The 14839-nt window shown below is 44.3% G+C and overlaps 1 protein-coding gene across 2 annotated transcripts in view; it reads right to left on the reverse strand.

The window, feature by feature from the left end:
- The window catches only part of CACNA1I (calcium voltage-gated channel subunit alpha1 I), an 88444-nt gene extending 87751 nt beyond the window's left edge, over window positions 1-693 (reverse strand). For both annotated transcript variants that reach the window (XM_071801651.1, XM_065837465.2), the window contains exon 1: window positions 598-693. In XM_071801651.1, coding sequence (XP_071657752.1) covers window positions 598-690 — 93 coding nt within the window. In that variant the 5' untranslated portion in view covers window positions 691-693. The remainder of the gene's footprint in view (window positions 1-597) is intronic.
- Window positions 694-14839: the final 14146 nt, after the last annotated feature.

Here is a 14839-nt window from a genome sequence, read left to right on the forward strand (position 1 = left end):
CATACCAATCACAGATGGAGGCTTCAGATATCTGAAAGCTGCAGCCTCAGCAGCACTACAGATGACAACCTTTGCTGGTGCTTTCTCTTTGGCGCAGCAACAAGCACGGCTTGCACAATCATAGGCTGGATGCACCCATGGCCTTTCTCGGCATGCCTTTTGTTTCTTCTCCCTTTGAGCAGCCTGAATGCCACAGTAGTACCCTTGCTCCTCAGCAGAGTAGTAAATGTATTGGGAGTCACTATTCTTTCCTACCTGGATGCTCTAATCTTAGTTATTTCTCCCTAGCTTACCTCTGAGCTGTGTACTTTGTAGCTGTCTATATCAGGAACCCCCTGCTGCTTTTGCATAGGATCAGGAAGGTTAGTAATTGTTCTGTATCACATAGTCACAAGTGGACTTCATTTATTATCTCTCTTTTGCCCCATTCCCCTCCTCGAAGCAAGCTCTTGCCATTTTACAACAGGGTCTCTTACTGCCAGGGACATTCTTGCCAACCCACCTGGGAAGGTGTTGCCCACAGGCTGAAGGAAAGCATGCGTGAAAATTTGTGACTTGGACTGAGGCACCATCACAACAGAAAGGAAGTCGTCTTACCTGCAAGATTTTACACCTGTCGGAAAGGCAGTCCATATCCTCACATGGCTGGTACATCCCCAGGGTAACACAGTTTAACAAAATCACCATCATGCTGACACACTCAAACCAGGTGGAAAAGAGTCAAGGAAAACTTCTGTGAAAGCATCATGGCTGAGATAAGCTTGCTCTAGGCTTAGGGTGACAAAACAGGAAGATTAAGGGAAATAACAACTGCTGGTAGGCTGATTTATTACACTCTTAAGTTTTTCCCTTTCACTTCCTCACTACTCCACTCCTTGATTAAGCCAAAACTCTTTTGAAAGTAGAGGTAGCACAAAGACCTAACCATACACAAGTCAAACCATTGTTAAACATATGCTTACTCCTCTCCTTTTGGTTTGCTGAGTCCCATCCCTTGTTAGTTTATTGAACTTTCCAAATAAATGGAAGAGACTTTCCATGGTGGCCTATACTCAGACATAACAGAAATCTCCATGATCTAGGGATCTAAATCAAAATGGACAGCCAGATCTCTGTGGAAGCCTAATGATTATCACCCTTCTGGGAAGGGGGTACAACACAAGGCTAGAAGTCTCCCTCTTCTCTTCTGAGAGGAACTTGGAGATAAAGAGTTGCCATATTGGAACAGGTCAATGGTCCATCTAATCTGTTATTCTGCTTCCAGCTTTTACCCATGCTGGATAAAACTCTACCATGTGCCTAATTAAGTTATTCAGTAACCATGGGGGGAAAATCGTGTTTCTGACCCCAGCTGGTGATCTGTTTATGCCCTAAAGCATGAGGATTGATAGCCCTTATAATTGTTTTCCCAGCTACATTGGTGTCCCTGCAGATGCTTTGCTTATTCATTTAAATCCTATTGTTGATAATTTTACTAAAATATCTGCTTCGATAATAGATGTCAGCCGTGAGCTACACTGGCTAATTATACTTTATATTAAAAATTGTTTCCTCCTATTTATTTTTAATTTGTTGCCTTTTAATTTCATCAAGCACCACTTCATTTACATATTACAGAAAAGGATAAAAACGGTGTATTTGCGTGACCTTCTCTGTGCTCTCCACACCCTGTACCTGCCTCCTCTTCATCATCCCTCTCCTCCTGAAGGAGTCTTAAGACCTGATACACACTTACCCAAGAACTCATTTACAGTATTTTAGTTCTAAAAGTGGACATGTTTCCAGGATATCTTTCCAGTGGTCATTCACATTGCAAAGCAGAAAATGCAGATCTAATGAGAGTGGACCTCCAGCCTCTGGGAGAACCATCATCCCTGGGTATTTTAACATACTTCACAAACATATCTGCTCAGTTCTCATCTTCAGATATTTAAAAAAATATTTTCAAATAACAGAGCCCAGGAATTATCCATTTAAAATGCAACCCACTGAGTGCAGCCATTTTCAGTCCCTGCAGAAGTGAATCCAAAAGAGCGGCCTGTATCTCTGGTCACTTCTGAAAGACACTCAACATCTACGGCTCATTCTGAGCAACTCTTCCATTCTCCTTCTCTGACAGTGATTCATGACTAACCCTCACAATCTTATCTAGAAGAATATTAATTCTTTCTCTTCTCCCCCACATGGTTTTCAGTAAGCTACCTTCAGTTGCAAAAAATCAGACAAGAGCAGGGCACCGGCTCTGCTGTGCCAACCATACTATGAGGTGATTTTAAGAATGCGTTACCACTACCCCTCACTAAATTAATCTCAAGTGCTGTGCCAAGTAACATACATGGAGTCCACCCTCAACACAGGCTTCAAAACCAAAGGCCTTTTCTAAAAGAAATACACCAAAAGGGCACAAATAAAACATTTGCCCTCAGAGGTCTCCACAATACAACTTCAAAATTCTGCCTTTCACTCTCTTAGACATTTCCTTAGTTATCTGATCCAAAGCCTGGGAAAACAATTGGAGAGGTTCTCACTAGCTCACATAGGCTTTTGGGGTAAGACTGCTGTTCGCTTCTGGACTTTTCAAGATCTGTTTGGTTAATCTTTTGCAGAGTTACAGAAATGCAGAATGGTTGAGGTTGGAGGAGGCCTCTGGAGGTCATCTTGTCCAAGCTCTCTGCTCGAAGTAGCATCAACTACAGCTGATTGCTCAGGGTCGCATCCAGTTGGGTTTTGAATATCTCCAAGGATGGAGGTATCAGACCCTGTATGGGCAACCTGTTCCAGCATTTGACTATCTACACAGTGAAAAAGTGTTTTCTTATGTTTAAATGGGATATCTCGTGTTTCAGGCTGTGCCCGTTGCCTCTCACCCTGTCACTGGGCATCACTGAGCAGTCTGATCTCCTTTGCCTCTCCCATCAGGTATTTACACACATGGATGAGATCCCCCTGAGCCTTCTCTTCTCCAGGTAGAGCACTCCCAGCCCTCTCAGCCTCTCCATTTTGCAGCAAGTGCTTTGACAGCTACTGGAAAGGCAGCAGCAGTGAAGCCCTGACAGAGGGATCAGTGCTGAATTATGCTCTTTGAGAGGCCAAAAGAGTTTCAGTGTGGCCTGAGCCGAACGGCTACAAAAGTCACTGCATAAGGGAGTCAGGAAAGGTATGGACAAAGCCAGTGCTTAGAATAGCCCTGGATGAAATTAATATGCAAAAAATGAAAAATGGAAATTGTTTTAAAAGCTAGGGTCTTTACTTCATCATTCAGAAAAACATGACACGAGAGACCCAGAGGCAGGAAGCACTACTCTCCAACTGCAGCCAAGCTCAGGGCCTTGAAGCCAGGGGGTTATTGTACACAGATCTACGCTTCTGTGCACATGCTTCAGCAGCAGCAATGTGCAGGTGGTCAGGATGTTCCCGTGGCTCCCTGCACTCCTCTCACTCTCCTTGCAGTGGCCTCTCAGCCCACACAGACCATTGCAGGGTGCCTTTGGGTAGCTAGTGAGACCCCAAAGCACAAGACTGGGCCAACTGTGGCAAGCACTCCCAAAAAAACATTGCAATTTGTGCCAGATGTGCAAGGCCATGATCTCCTTGCTCAAAAAGCTGTGGTCAGCTGCACTTCGTTTCTCCTCCTGTTTTGTGGTTTGTTTGTTGGGTTTTTTTTTTGGATGTGAGCTCTCTGAAAGTTTGCCAGCTTTGTCCAGGCTTCCCAAGGACGCTGTTGAATCGTTGGCTGCTCCCATGCTATTAAAGTGACATTAGGAAAAGCCGCCCCACAGTTTTCCTTTCAGAGCAGGTGGCGACCCTGAAAAGGCACATTCAACCCATGGCGGAGAGGAAGAAAGTGCGAGGAGAAAACTGGAGCATCTCCTACCTCGAGACAGGAGGGGTTGCTGCCTGCTTGGGTCGGTGGAGGGGGTAATTAGAAGTACCTGTTGCCTTCAATGTGTCACCACTGTCAACCACAGCAACTGCCTCTCATCACCACGGCAACAGCCTGCAGCCAGGTTTATCATCTTTCTTTCGGTGATGCCTCCCCGCATCCTTCACCCCCTCCTTTTCCCCGTGCCTGAGCTTGTAATTAATTTCAGCTGCTAACAAAGCCAGTCTTCACAATCTGCATCCTTCAGTCTGAAGTTTCATTACTAATTAACTTATTTTGAAGTTCTAATCTCCTAATTACAAGCGAGCCCACACACATGCTCTCCTCCCCTGTCCAGGCCGTTCCTCACTGCTGCTGTCCCTTCCCACAGCCCCACTGCCAACACCTTTCCCAGCAAGGTCTGGGGCCTCTGACAGGTTTGGAATCTAAAAGGAAAGCCAGACATTTTTGACCAGGCTCAGCTCCTCTCTTTTGGCCATTCACAAGATGCTTCAGAGAAAGGAACCGGAAAACCCACAGCAATCCACTGTGTAATAACTTGCCTCCAAAGGGAGGTTTTTCACTAACAGTGACAGTTCACAGTTGATTCAAGCCCTTAGGGATAAAGGGGTCACAGCACTCTTTTGATAAAGGAAAAACGGCAAAGGAGAAATGTTTCCTGACTCCTTTAACTATGGGCCATTCTCATTATCCATGCAACTGTTTCGTCCTTGTAAAAGTCCTGTGAAGCTCTTGGCTTCAGCACTATCTTGTGGCATCAAGATCCCTATCTAGGTTAATTATATTTTTCCTGAATCATGTTTCCTTATACTGGTTCTATAGCCGGTGCTTGCCTCTGACAGCAACACTTTGTTTTGCTTATGAGTCACCCCCTTGCCCCTCCACATCCCAAGCATGGCCCATCCATCTGTTGCCTGAAGGCAGCCACCACATATCAACTGACCCCTCATCATGTCTTTGAATGGACAGGGCAATTCTGGGATGGAGAGAGACTCAGGGAGGACATGTGTCACCAGAACACACCAGGAGAAAACCACCATCCACCCCAAACCATCTGGGATGGAGCCAGCACTGAAAGCCACAAGTTACAGGACAGTTAAGGAAACGTGCAGGTGATCCTGGGAGCTGCACGTGGTGCGGTAGCGCTTGATAACATCACTATGGATAATGCCAGATAATGTTAGAAAAGAGTGATGGGACACAGGCAACACTTTTGAGCTCAATGCCTTACTGAGAAATTGCAGATGCAAGGTATACTGTATTGGAGCTGTAAATAGCTTGCACCTGAAAAACTGGGTACCACTTAATGTTCTTGGCATAAGTCTCAATCTCTGCTTTTTATCACTGACAAAAATACATGAGAGCAACACAAAACAATACTTTGGGGTTCCCTCTCCTTTTCCTCCTTCATCATCAACTGAAGCGTAAGAGAACACCAGGCACAAAGAGCTTCCCAGCAGCTGGTGCTCCTAACAGCACAGAAAATAGATAAGCTTTACAAGCATGACAATCCCTCAATCTTCTCTGTTGCTATCTTCAATCTACTTCTAGGGTATATATTGTGCCTATTCAGGTCTTGAATATCTCATAGAATCGTTTTGGTTGCAAACAATCTTTAAAATCATCGACTCCAACTGTTAACCTAGTACTGTCAAGTCCACCTCTAAACCATGTCCCTAAATACCTCATTTACACATCTTTTAAACACCTCCAGGTGTGACTCAACCTCTTGCCTGGGCAGCCTGTTCCAGTGCTAGACAACCCTTTCCGTGAAGAATTTTTTCCTAACATCCAATCTAAACCTCCCCTGACACAACTTGAGGCCATTTCCTCTTGTCCTATTGCTTGTTACATAGGAGAAGAGACCAACACCCTCCGTGCTACAACCTCCTCTCAGGTAGCTGTAGACAGCAGTCAGCTCTCCCCTCAGCCTCCTTTTCTCCAGGCTAAACAGCCCCAGGTCTCTCAGCCATTCCTCATAAGATTTTTTTTCTCTAGACTCTTCATCACCTTCTCTGAACTCTCTCCAGCATCTCAATGTCTTTCTTGTAGTGAGGGGCCCAAAACTGAACATGGTATTTGAGGTAGGGGCCTCACCAGTGCTGAGTACAAAGAGACAATCACTTCCCTAGTCCTGCTGACCACAGTATTTCTGATACATGCTGGGATGCTGTTGGCATTTTTGGCCACCTGGGCACACTAGTAGCTCATATGTTCAGCCAGCTGTTGATCAATAACCTCCAGGTCCATTCCTGCCGAGCAGCTTTCCAGCCACTCTTTTCCGAGACTGTAACACTGCATGTGGTTGTTGTGTTGCAAGTATAGGAACCCACCCTTGGCCTTGTTCAACCTCATACAATTGGCCTCAGACCTGTTTAACCTGCAGTAGAAACGCTTTGGCTACAAAGCACATAGAGCAAGGGGAAAAAGCCAACCCTGTGGTGTGGCTGGTCATGGCAGCATCTGTCCCTGTCCCAAAACAGAGAGAAGAACCTCCTGCAGTATAGAAGTTCAGTGAGTGAACTGGAAACATGGAGCCCCATGCAACACAGCCCAAACACTGGCCACCCATGCACTGAACTCCTTGTGGCCTCCCACCTCCGAGCCAGCGCCAGGCAGGCAAAGCTGTGCCTGCCCTGTAAGCGAGACGTCACGTTCGCACCATCACTCCTCTCCACCTCCCTCGCATCCCACCAGCTAAACAGCTGTACCCTGTGATTCCAGTTTGCGGTGATGGCATTTTCTTTCCTTTCAAAATAAGCTAAGGACAGTGCTGTGTTCCTCCCCCACTTTGTGACCCTTCTGCAAGAAGCTGGTAAGATGCTGTAACTGCAATAGGACAGATAATATTTCATTTATAATGAAAGGAGTGATTTGTGTTGCAAAGGTTAGAGAAACAAGTCGCTCCAGGGAAAAAAGTGCTTACTTTCTCTCCCTCATTGCTGCTGGCTTTTGCAGAAGCCCTCACAGGTGAGTCTCATTGTTTTCCCCCCCTCCCAATTTTTTCTAATCACTCACTTTTTTTCCCCTCTTTTTCCTATACTGATACATAGGAGTTTAATGGTCTTTTTCTACAAGAGGAGCTGACAGAAGCAACTGGGTTCTACCTCTTCATCCTCAATCTGCTAAGCTAACCCACTAGAAGTTGAAAGTAATACCTGACATTCACTCAAAGGAAACACATCTCAAAATGTGTTTGTGTTCAAATAGAGCAAAACAATCAAAACACATCTCAGAACAAAAAGCTTTAAAAATCCCATTTTGGAAAGGCTGAAACATTTCTTCATCTTTTTTAGTGCAAAGAAAGGTTTCAACACTACAGAAAAAAAGGTTGTGCTTTTTGACCTGATTTAGAACTCTTCCCCTGCCCCCTCCCCCGCAAAGCTCTGAGTCAATTTTAAATTAAATACCAATAACCAGCATTGCAATTCTGATATTTCATGGTGGCCAAGCCATAGAGGACAAGTTATGAAGCCCTTTTACAAGCCCTCAAGGTCAACATGTTCTAGGTCTTCCCATGTCATGTAATCTCTTGTATGTGTTTGCTTTCATCACATCATCATTTATACATTCTTCTCACAGAAGTGAAGCACCTGAACTTTAGACAGCTGACATTTGCATCGCTAAGGTCTTCAAGTCTTCCACAATATTGATGCCAAGGAAAGGGCTGCAATACTGCCAAACACAGCAAGACAGTTACCTTGATTTGAGAGGCACTAGGGAAGACTTACACAACTTGTGATGGTGTTATTGGGAGGCAGGACAACAAACTACAGAAAAGAGAGGCAGGAGAGATTTTTAAATGCTTGGCAATACTTCCATGTTTCTTCCCTTTGGAAGGGACTCTCCATCAAAAATAGATCAGAAAAAGACTCAGTCATGTCCATTTTAAATCAGGTAAACACCAAAAAAAGCACTGTAAGGTCAGCCTTTCTGATCAGGACTTCCTGATCCAACTTCCCAGGACTGCTCAAAAAGTGGGTTCTGTACCAGGCCCCACAGGCTCTTGGCTGCATGGCTCAAATTCAGATTTAGCTTAGAGACTAATGAGAACTAAGTTACACCTCATACACCATATCATATCTCCCAGCAGAAATAAGTGAGAATTAAAGACTGCTTTTGGAAAGCTGGATTTTGGCTTGTTTGTGTTTTTGTTGTTGTTTTTTGGTTGTGGGGTTGTTTTGGTTTTGTTGTGTTGGGGTTTTTTGTTTGTTTTTATTACAGAAACAAAATGAAGCAAATATCTCATTTCTTAAAACTCCTTCCATAATGATTTCTTCAGACCTGTTAATTGCATCCATTAAACTCACAAGTCCAACAAAACCAAAACTAATAGAAAGAAATTTAACCTCTGTCAGGAGAAACGTACAGTGGAGATTAAAAGTCTGAGAAAGAATCTAAAGAGCAAATAGATCGATGTACTAATGCAATGAGACAAGTCTTCAGATATTCCAGTAACACAAGGCCAACAAGAGTGCTCTGACCTAACGCAGGGCCTCCACAGGCCACAGAAAGTCCCTAATCAAATGGGAGGTTGCAGAGAGAAAGCAAGGCTTCTTTACCATGCTCTTGACAACAGTGACCGTGGGAGAGAGCCCGTCAGTCCTAAAGCCAGCATGAGTTATGCCAAGAACTGTGACTGGCTGTCACACCACCTGGATAGATACACATTGGTCTTCTCAAGCAACCTGGTCTTTTCTTAAAAAAAAAAAAAAAAAAAAAAAAAGTGTAGATTCCACTGCTAATTATTTAAATATCTCACAAATAACATGCATCTTCATCAATGCTGCTAGACAGCCCTACTGCTAATGATTACCTCCTGCCTGTAGCAGCTGGGCCCCAGAGCTTCTCTATTGATAATGACCCACCTCCAAATTGCATCTAGCTTTCAGGGTGCAACACAGCATCTGTTTAACAGCGTGTAACATTCCTACAAAGCTGTTTACTATAGGAAGCATTACAAAAAATATATAGCATCTAGAAAAAAATTAAACAACCAAGAATCTTTTTTTAGGTCAGAAGAAAGTAATTACCCGAATTTAAAGTTAAGCAGAGTATTAGAGGTAACGACTGTTCCTGGAGAAAGAGCTTTTTAATAGCCTCAGATGGCTGGGACTGTGGCTGAATGCCTTACTTGCCAGCAAAGCAATACTCCACCATGCTGTGGGATCGGTTCAGGGCTGACTTGACGAATCACACCTCCTGCTGACTCCCAAATGGTGCCTCCCGCAGCATTCTGGCTCTGCCTTGGAGATCACCATCCAAAACCTGACCTTGCTTCACATTAGGAGCTTCAACAAGGTCACAGCATGAGGTGATGGGATTGCAGCTTGGAACACTATCATGCTATAAGACAGTTGAAAATTTTGCCCCAAAAGCTCCTAGTTGAAGTGGCAGGTTCAGCAGCTGCTTCTTGCTGCAGCTGTAGGGGTAAAAGACATCAGGGAAACACCACCAGAGGAAACCCCCTGAAAGGCAAAACTGGGATCCAAACCGTAAAGCTCCTGCTGCTTATTGAGTTTTCACTTTGCAGAGGCAATTTCCTACTGACATCAGTGGCAAAATAGGGATCTTAGAAGAGTTAGTCTTTGGTTTTGCATTCAGTTGGACCTCTGCTCTAGAGAAGATATGAACTTGGCAATCCAAGGCAGGAAGGTATTTGCAGCCCAGGAGTGATTTCAATTAGCAATGTGCTCCAGAGTAACAAAATCTGAGTTTGAACTAGGCAGCTGAATGCTCTGAAACAGGGCCTCCATCATGCATGACTCTAGGAAATGAGAAGACCAGAGAGGCTGGTGGAATCACCATTCTCAAATCAGAGCATGACCCGCACTGGGGTTCTTTGTTGGCATTTTATCTGATTTCATCTGGATGTGGTCAAGTTTACTTGGTGGAGATGCCATTCCAAAGTGTAAAAATACGAAGTGCTTTGTAAGATAAAACAAAATGTCTCCAACTGGTCCCTCTGCTTCTGTGCTTCACTGCCCTGCTTTCCAGAAACACCATCCCAAGTTGTCTAAGTTTTCCCCAGCACCTTTCAAACTGCTGTACTATACTTGCCATCTTTGGCAGTATGCGGTCCCTTCTTTGGCCTTCGTGTCACGATAGGTTTGAATGGGGTCCTTATCTTGGGTGGGTGCACCAGACAATACCCACCAGATAAATGTAGCACTATAATAGCAATGTCTGTGTGATTAAAATTCAAGGAAGGGAGAAAAGAACAAGTGACAATGGATTTGGCAGAACAGGGAAAGCGAAGTGAAAAAAGGCAAGGCACTGCTTTTTCCCCTCCCTGCTGCTACTAGTGTTTTCTGTTTTGCTTTTTTCTTTTGCCTTGATTTCTCTATCTCTTTTGCTTTCCAGAGTCCTTCTTCCCCCCACCATAACTGAAGGATTGCTTAAATGTTTGGAATGAAACAGCATAAAGAGGGGAATAAATGTTTCTTCAGGAATCAGGAACAAAGGGCCAGGTTTAGGAACTCATGCAGTCTCCTAAGGATGCACAAGAACATTTTTTGGGACCTTTTACAGTATATAGATCCCTGCCTTCCATAAATTTTGGCAAGACCGCATTCTGCCCCTTAAGCCTATCACATAAGCTCTCTGGTAGCTCACAAAAGCAAGCAGGCAAAAGGCAGGCACATGTGAAATGGGGGAAGAGTTGGCTGCAAAGTGCTGTGCAGAGTCTAAAGCAAAGTGTGGTTGACTCCTCCATTTCCAGCATCAGCTTCCACCTTCCCAATAAAGGGATGTCTTCTCATCTTCCTTCCTGATGCTGTGTGGGTTTTGCCCCCTTATTGTGGGCTTTAGGTTCAGTGGGCCTTGGGAAATGGTCTGTGGGGCACAAGTATCTCAATGAACATCCTGAAATGGGCACTGTTCCCCAGCTGCCTGTCACTGCTCAGGCTTGGAGGGCTGGCAGACATCTCCACAGGACTACAGCACAGACATATGGAAGACAGACAGACGTGGGTCTTGGGTATTGTTTTTGAGGGTTGTTTTACTCCTGTAATACTTTACAGCAAATACAAAGGGATGGTGGAAACATCTACTTTTAAATAAAGCTGTTTCCCTGGAGAGGAAAACAGGGAGAAGAAAACCCACCAGCACTGAAGATCTAAAACACACTCACTGTCTTCCTCTTCCTACTCCCTTTTCTTGCACTTGTGTCTTGTTCATCACTGTCTTTTTAGTCCGTCCTAGATTTCAGATGTTACAGATCTCTTTTCCCACTCTTTGCAACTTCCCACCCATCACTAGCGAAGGTCACACGAGTCCAAGCTGAGCTCACAGGGACACATGACTCAAATGTGTCTGAAGGGAGTTCAGAGCACCTTTGATAAAAGGCCATCTCACCTTGCAGGAACGCGGAGACGATGATTAAAGGATAAAGGACGGATTTATGGACCTTCTCACAATTTAAAAGGAGTATGTGTCCTGTGCGGGGGCGCTGCTCTCTGCAGATGCCAGGGCAGTATCCTGTACTCCAGCACATCCTTTGATGAAGGATGTGGAATTGAGCACCTTGCTCCTCCAGACAGCCCATTTCCAAGGCTAACTGATCTTAGAGGGTACTCTGACTCCAGTAGCAGTCCTGAATTAGAGAGGCAGAAAGATGGGATAAAGCTTTGCCATTCTCCCTTCTCCCAGCTAGGTGACGCTTTCAGTAGATACAACATCACTAAATCTTGTGCTTGGTGCTTAGCTTAGTAGGCTTTTCTGTTGAGTGCTTCAGTACAGAAAAGAAAGTCATGCAGTGACAAAGCTTTGCAGCAAAGTAAAGAAAGATTAATTCAGAAGTGTAGAGAGTGCTCGCTAAGGTCACTCAGAAAAAAATGCATACAATCTAAGCAAAATGCAGGGCAATAACAAAAAGAGCTCCTGTTGTTTGTCTCTTTATCGTCTGTAGTTAAATAAAACTCATTATTTTCAGAGTTTCAAGATACCACCAGCCCCTACTTCGAATGCACATTTTTCCCCTCACTGTTTTTTTTTCTATTTTTTTGAAGGCTTGTAGCTGGATGCATCCCAAGCCCCTTTGCCCAGGTTCCCAGAGGATGTGCTGGAAGAACCTGCACGACACATGCCTGGAGGAAGGACTGATTAGAAATGACTGAGCCAGTCTGTCTCAGCAGATAACTGGAGGCCAGGAGCTCTAGCCAGAGCAGGCTCGCAGCACCTGCTGGAACTTCCTGGAGGACAGAAATTGGCTATGGGTGGCCTCCTGAAAAAGAGAGTCCTGACGCGTACACGTGACACAGGTATCTGCGAGGGGCAGGAGAGATGCTCATTATTTAAGCTTCTCACCTGAGAAGGAGAAGGGACCCTGTGGTGGATAAGCAGATGTGCCAGTGCTCTCCTTGTACATCTGTTCTCCTTCTCTTCCCTCCTCTTACATCTTGCAAAGAGCACTCAGTAAAAATGAGATTGTTTAAACCATCTAGTGCTTCCCTCAAAATACTGCATAAACTGATTTCCACAACTACCTTTAAGAAGTATATAAACACTTTGCCTCTGTTACTGATAAGAAACCAAGCAGGAGAGGAGCAGCTTTTTCCAAAGTGGCTCCTGTTTTGGGTTCTCCAATGCACGACATTGTTCAAGCCTAGTTTTCAATAGCATATAATACTTGTCATTTCTAATGCGATAACAAGAATTCTGAAGCTCCAAGCCTCCAAGCAGCTGGCTCCCACCACCTCAAGTCAGATGGCAAAAGACCAGAGTCCCCTTTGAAGAAATGTTACCTGGAGATCACACAGTAAGTCACTGCCTGGGACTGCATTAAAATTCAGGTGTTCCTGACACCCAGTACGTATTCAGTAAACCCCTCAGCTCTCTGGCTCGGTGACAGGTTGCACCACGCCAGGGAAAGGAGCCAACATGACTCATGCTCAATCTCCACGATGCTGACAGTATTGAATGCTGTTTTAAGGGGGTTAAATGTTGTGAATGTGCTAAGCATTATCAATATTAAAATATTATTAGTATTATTTATGAGGTGGCTCCACGTGTCCTAGATGACACTAGCCGAGATCAAATTTAAATTACGCAAAACGTTACATAAACATGCGGTAAAACATGCTGCCTGCTCCAAAGAGTTTTTAATCTAACTGAACAGGACAGGCTAACGATGCATTACAATCTCTGCTTTGCACACAAGAAGCCAGAGCAGAAAAACGAGTGGATTTACCCAAGGGCAGATAGGAGACATGGGGCACAGCTGTGAATGAAGCAAGAATCTCCCAGTTTGTTCTCTAGTATCTCTGACCCAAGATCATTCTCCATCTGAGCAACAACTGCATTTGATGACAGTGCCCATAGGGAGAATAGCTCTCCCATAAATCTTTCCTGAGAACAACAGAAAAAGAGTCTCCAAGTTCCACTTTAAAGAGACAAGTAACATACTGCATATAAATTACTGTAAATGTAGGGGTCCCTACAGCGATTCAGAGAGGTGTTTGGTTGTCCACACACACAAGCTGGAGCCAGAAGACCTATGCTCCCTACCTGCATCTTCCACTGATACCTTCATTGGGATCTCAAGATACAATTCAGCCCATACCTATGACAGAGTAACATTAAGTCCAGTCTAATACCCACACATCTATCTTTTTTTTTTCCCATCTGCCAAAGAATTTGCCATCTTCCAAGAGTGTTACAGGTTCCTTCTATAAAAGCGTGCTGTGTAATCACAAGTTATTGACACATTTGACTGCAGAACGACCAGCTCCAAAAAAAGGTTGTTCCTACACAGCAAGTTGCTAATAACACAGTCTAAAGTCTCCATCATCATTATGGCATAGTTCAGCTGCCTCTTTGATGTCTGTCTTCCCGCTGTATTCATCACCTCTCTTCAGATTTAGGACTAGTAGTACATTGCTATTACCACATTTGTATTCCTGTGACCTATTTGCTTTCATATAGATTCAACTTCACACTCTATTTATTCTGGAGTTTTTGACAGCCTCTGGAAATATATGCCTCTTCCTCTTATTTACAGCCTAACTTATTTTTCCCTGTACAGTTTCCAGTCAGAATCTATGGATGTGCATTAATCTTATTTCATTTTGGACATACCAGTTACCTCCTAGCTCATTGCCCCATCCTTTCCAGCCATGCCAGGTATTTCCCTTTCTCTTTTCAGAGTCTTTCTTATGAGCCTATTAGTTTTAATTTTAATAGCTATCCCCAATTCCGTGTGACTCCACAGGAGATGCTCCTTTATTAGATTACTCTTCACTATCTCACAGCCATCCATCTTCCATCATGTTAATTGCGGAGCACCAAAGGATAATTTGCATTTCTGTTGTCCCATGCAGGTTTCATTGCCTTCTCCACTAGTTAGCTATCCTCAGATTCCTACCTCCTCTCCACAATACATACACTGCCCATTTAGCTACCTAATTTCCAGCAGGCTACTTCCCTTTTGCTTATAGCAATAAAGTGACTTTACCATAAAGATGAAATGAAGATGATAATTTAGCTGTGTCATAGCTAGTACAAAGTATTGGTGAGCAGAGTACAACACCCAGACATCTGCCCCTGCCCCAGAGGACGGGGCTTCAATGGGGTCATGGCAGCCTGCAAAGGTCCAATGCAGTGAAGGCTGCATCATGTGGTAGACATTTGACCTCTGAAACGCCCTGTAAAAATAGATAGCCAAGCCAAAAAGAGATACCAAGTTATTGATAACCTGCCCAGCTTAGCAAAATGAAACATCAGCAATGGTGGGCACCAGTGACCAGATCTACGTGATAAATTCATTCTCCGTGGATAGGACAGCTGTTTCATGCCCAGTGCAGCCCTGCTAAGGGTCCATCAGGAGCAGTAGCTTCATGTGCTGCTCTCCAAGATAACATTGCAGCTACTGCTAGACCTGCAGCTGGCAGACCCAACACCTTCTACAAATTCTCCTACCCCTTAAATGCAGTGTATCCTTTCCCAAATATATTTAGC

Source organism: Patagioenas fasciata, chromosome 1, assembly GCF_037038585.1.
Source record: "Patagioenas fasciata isolate bPatFas1 chromosome 1, bPatFas1.hap1, whole genome shotgun sequence".
Lineage (NCBI taxonomy): Eukaryota > Metazoa > Chordata > Aves > Columbiformes > Columbidae > Patagioenas > Patagioenas fasciata.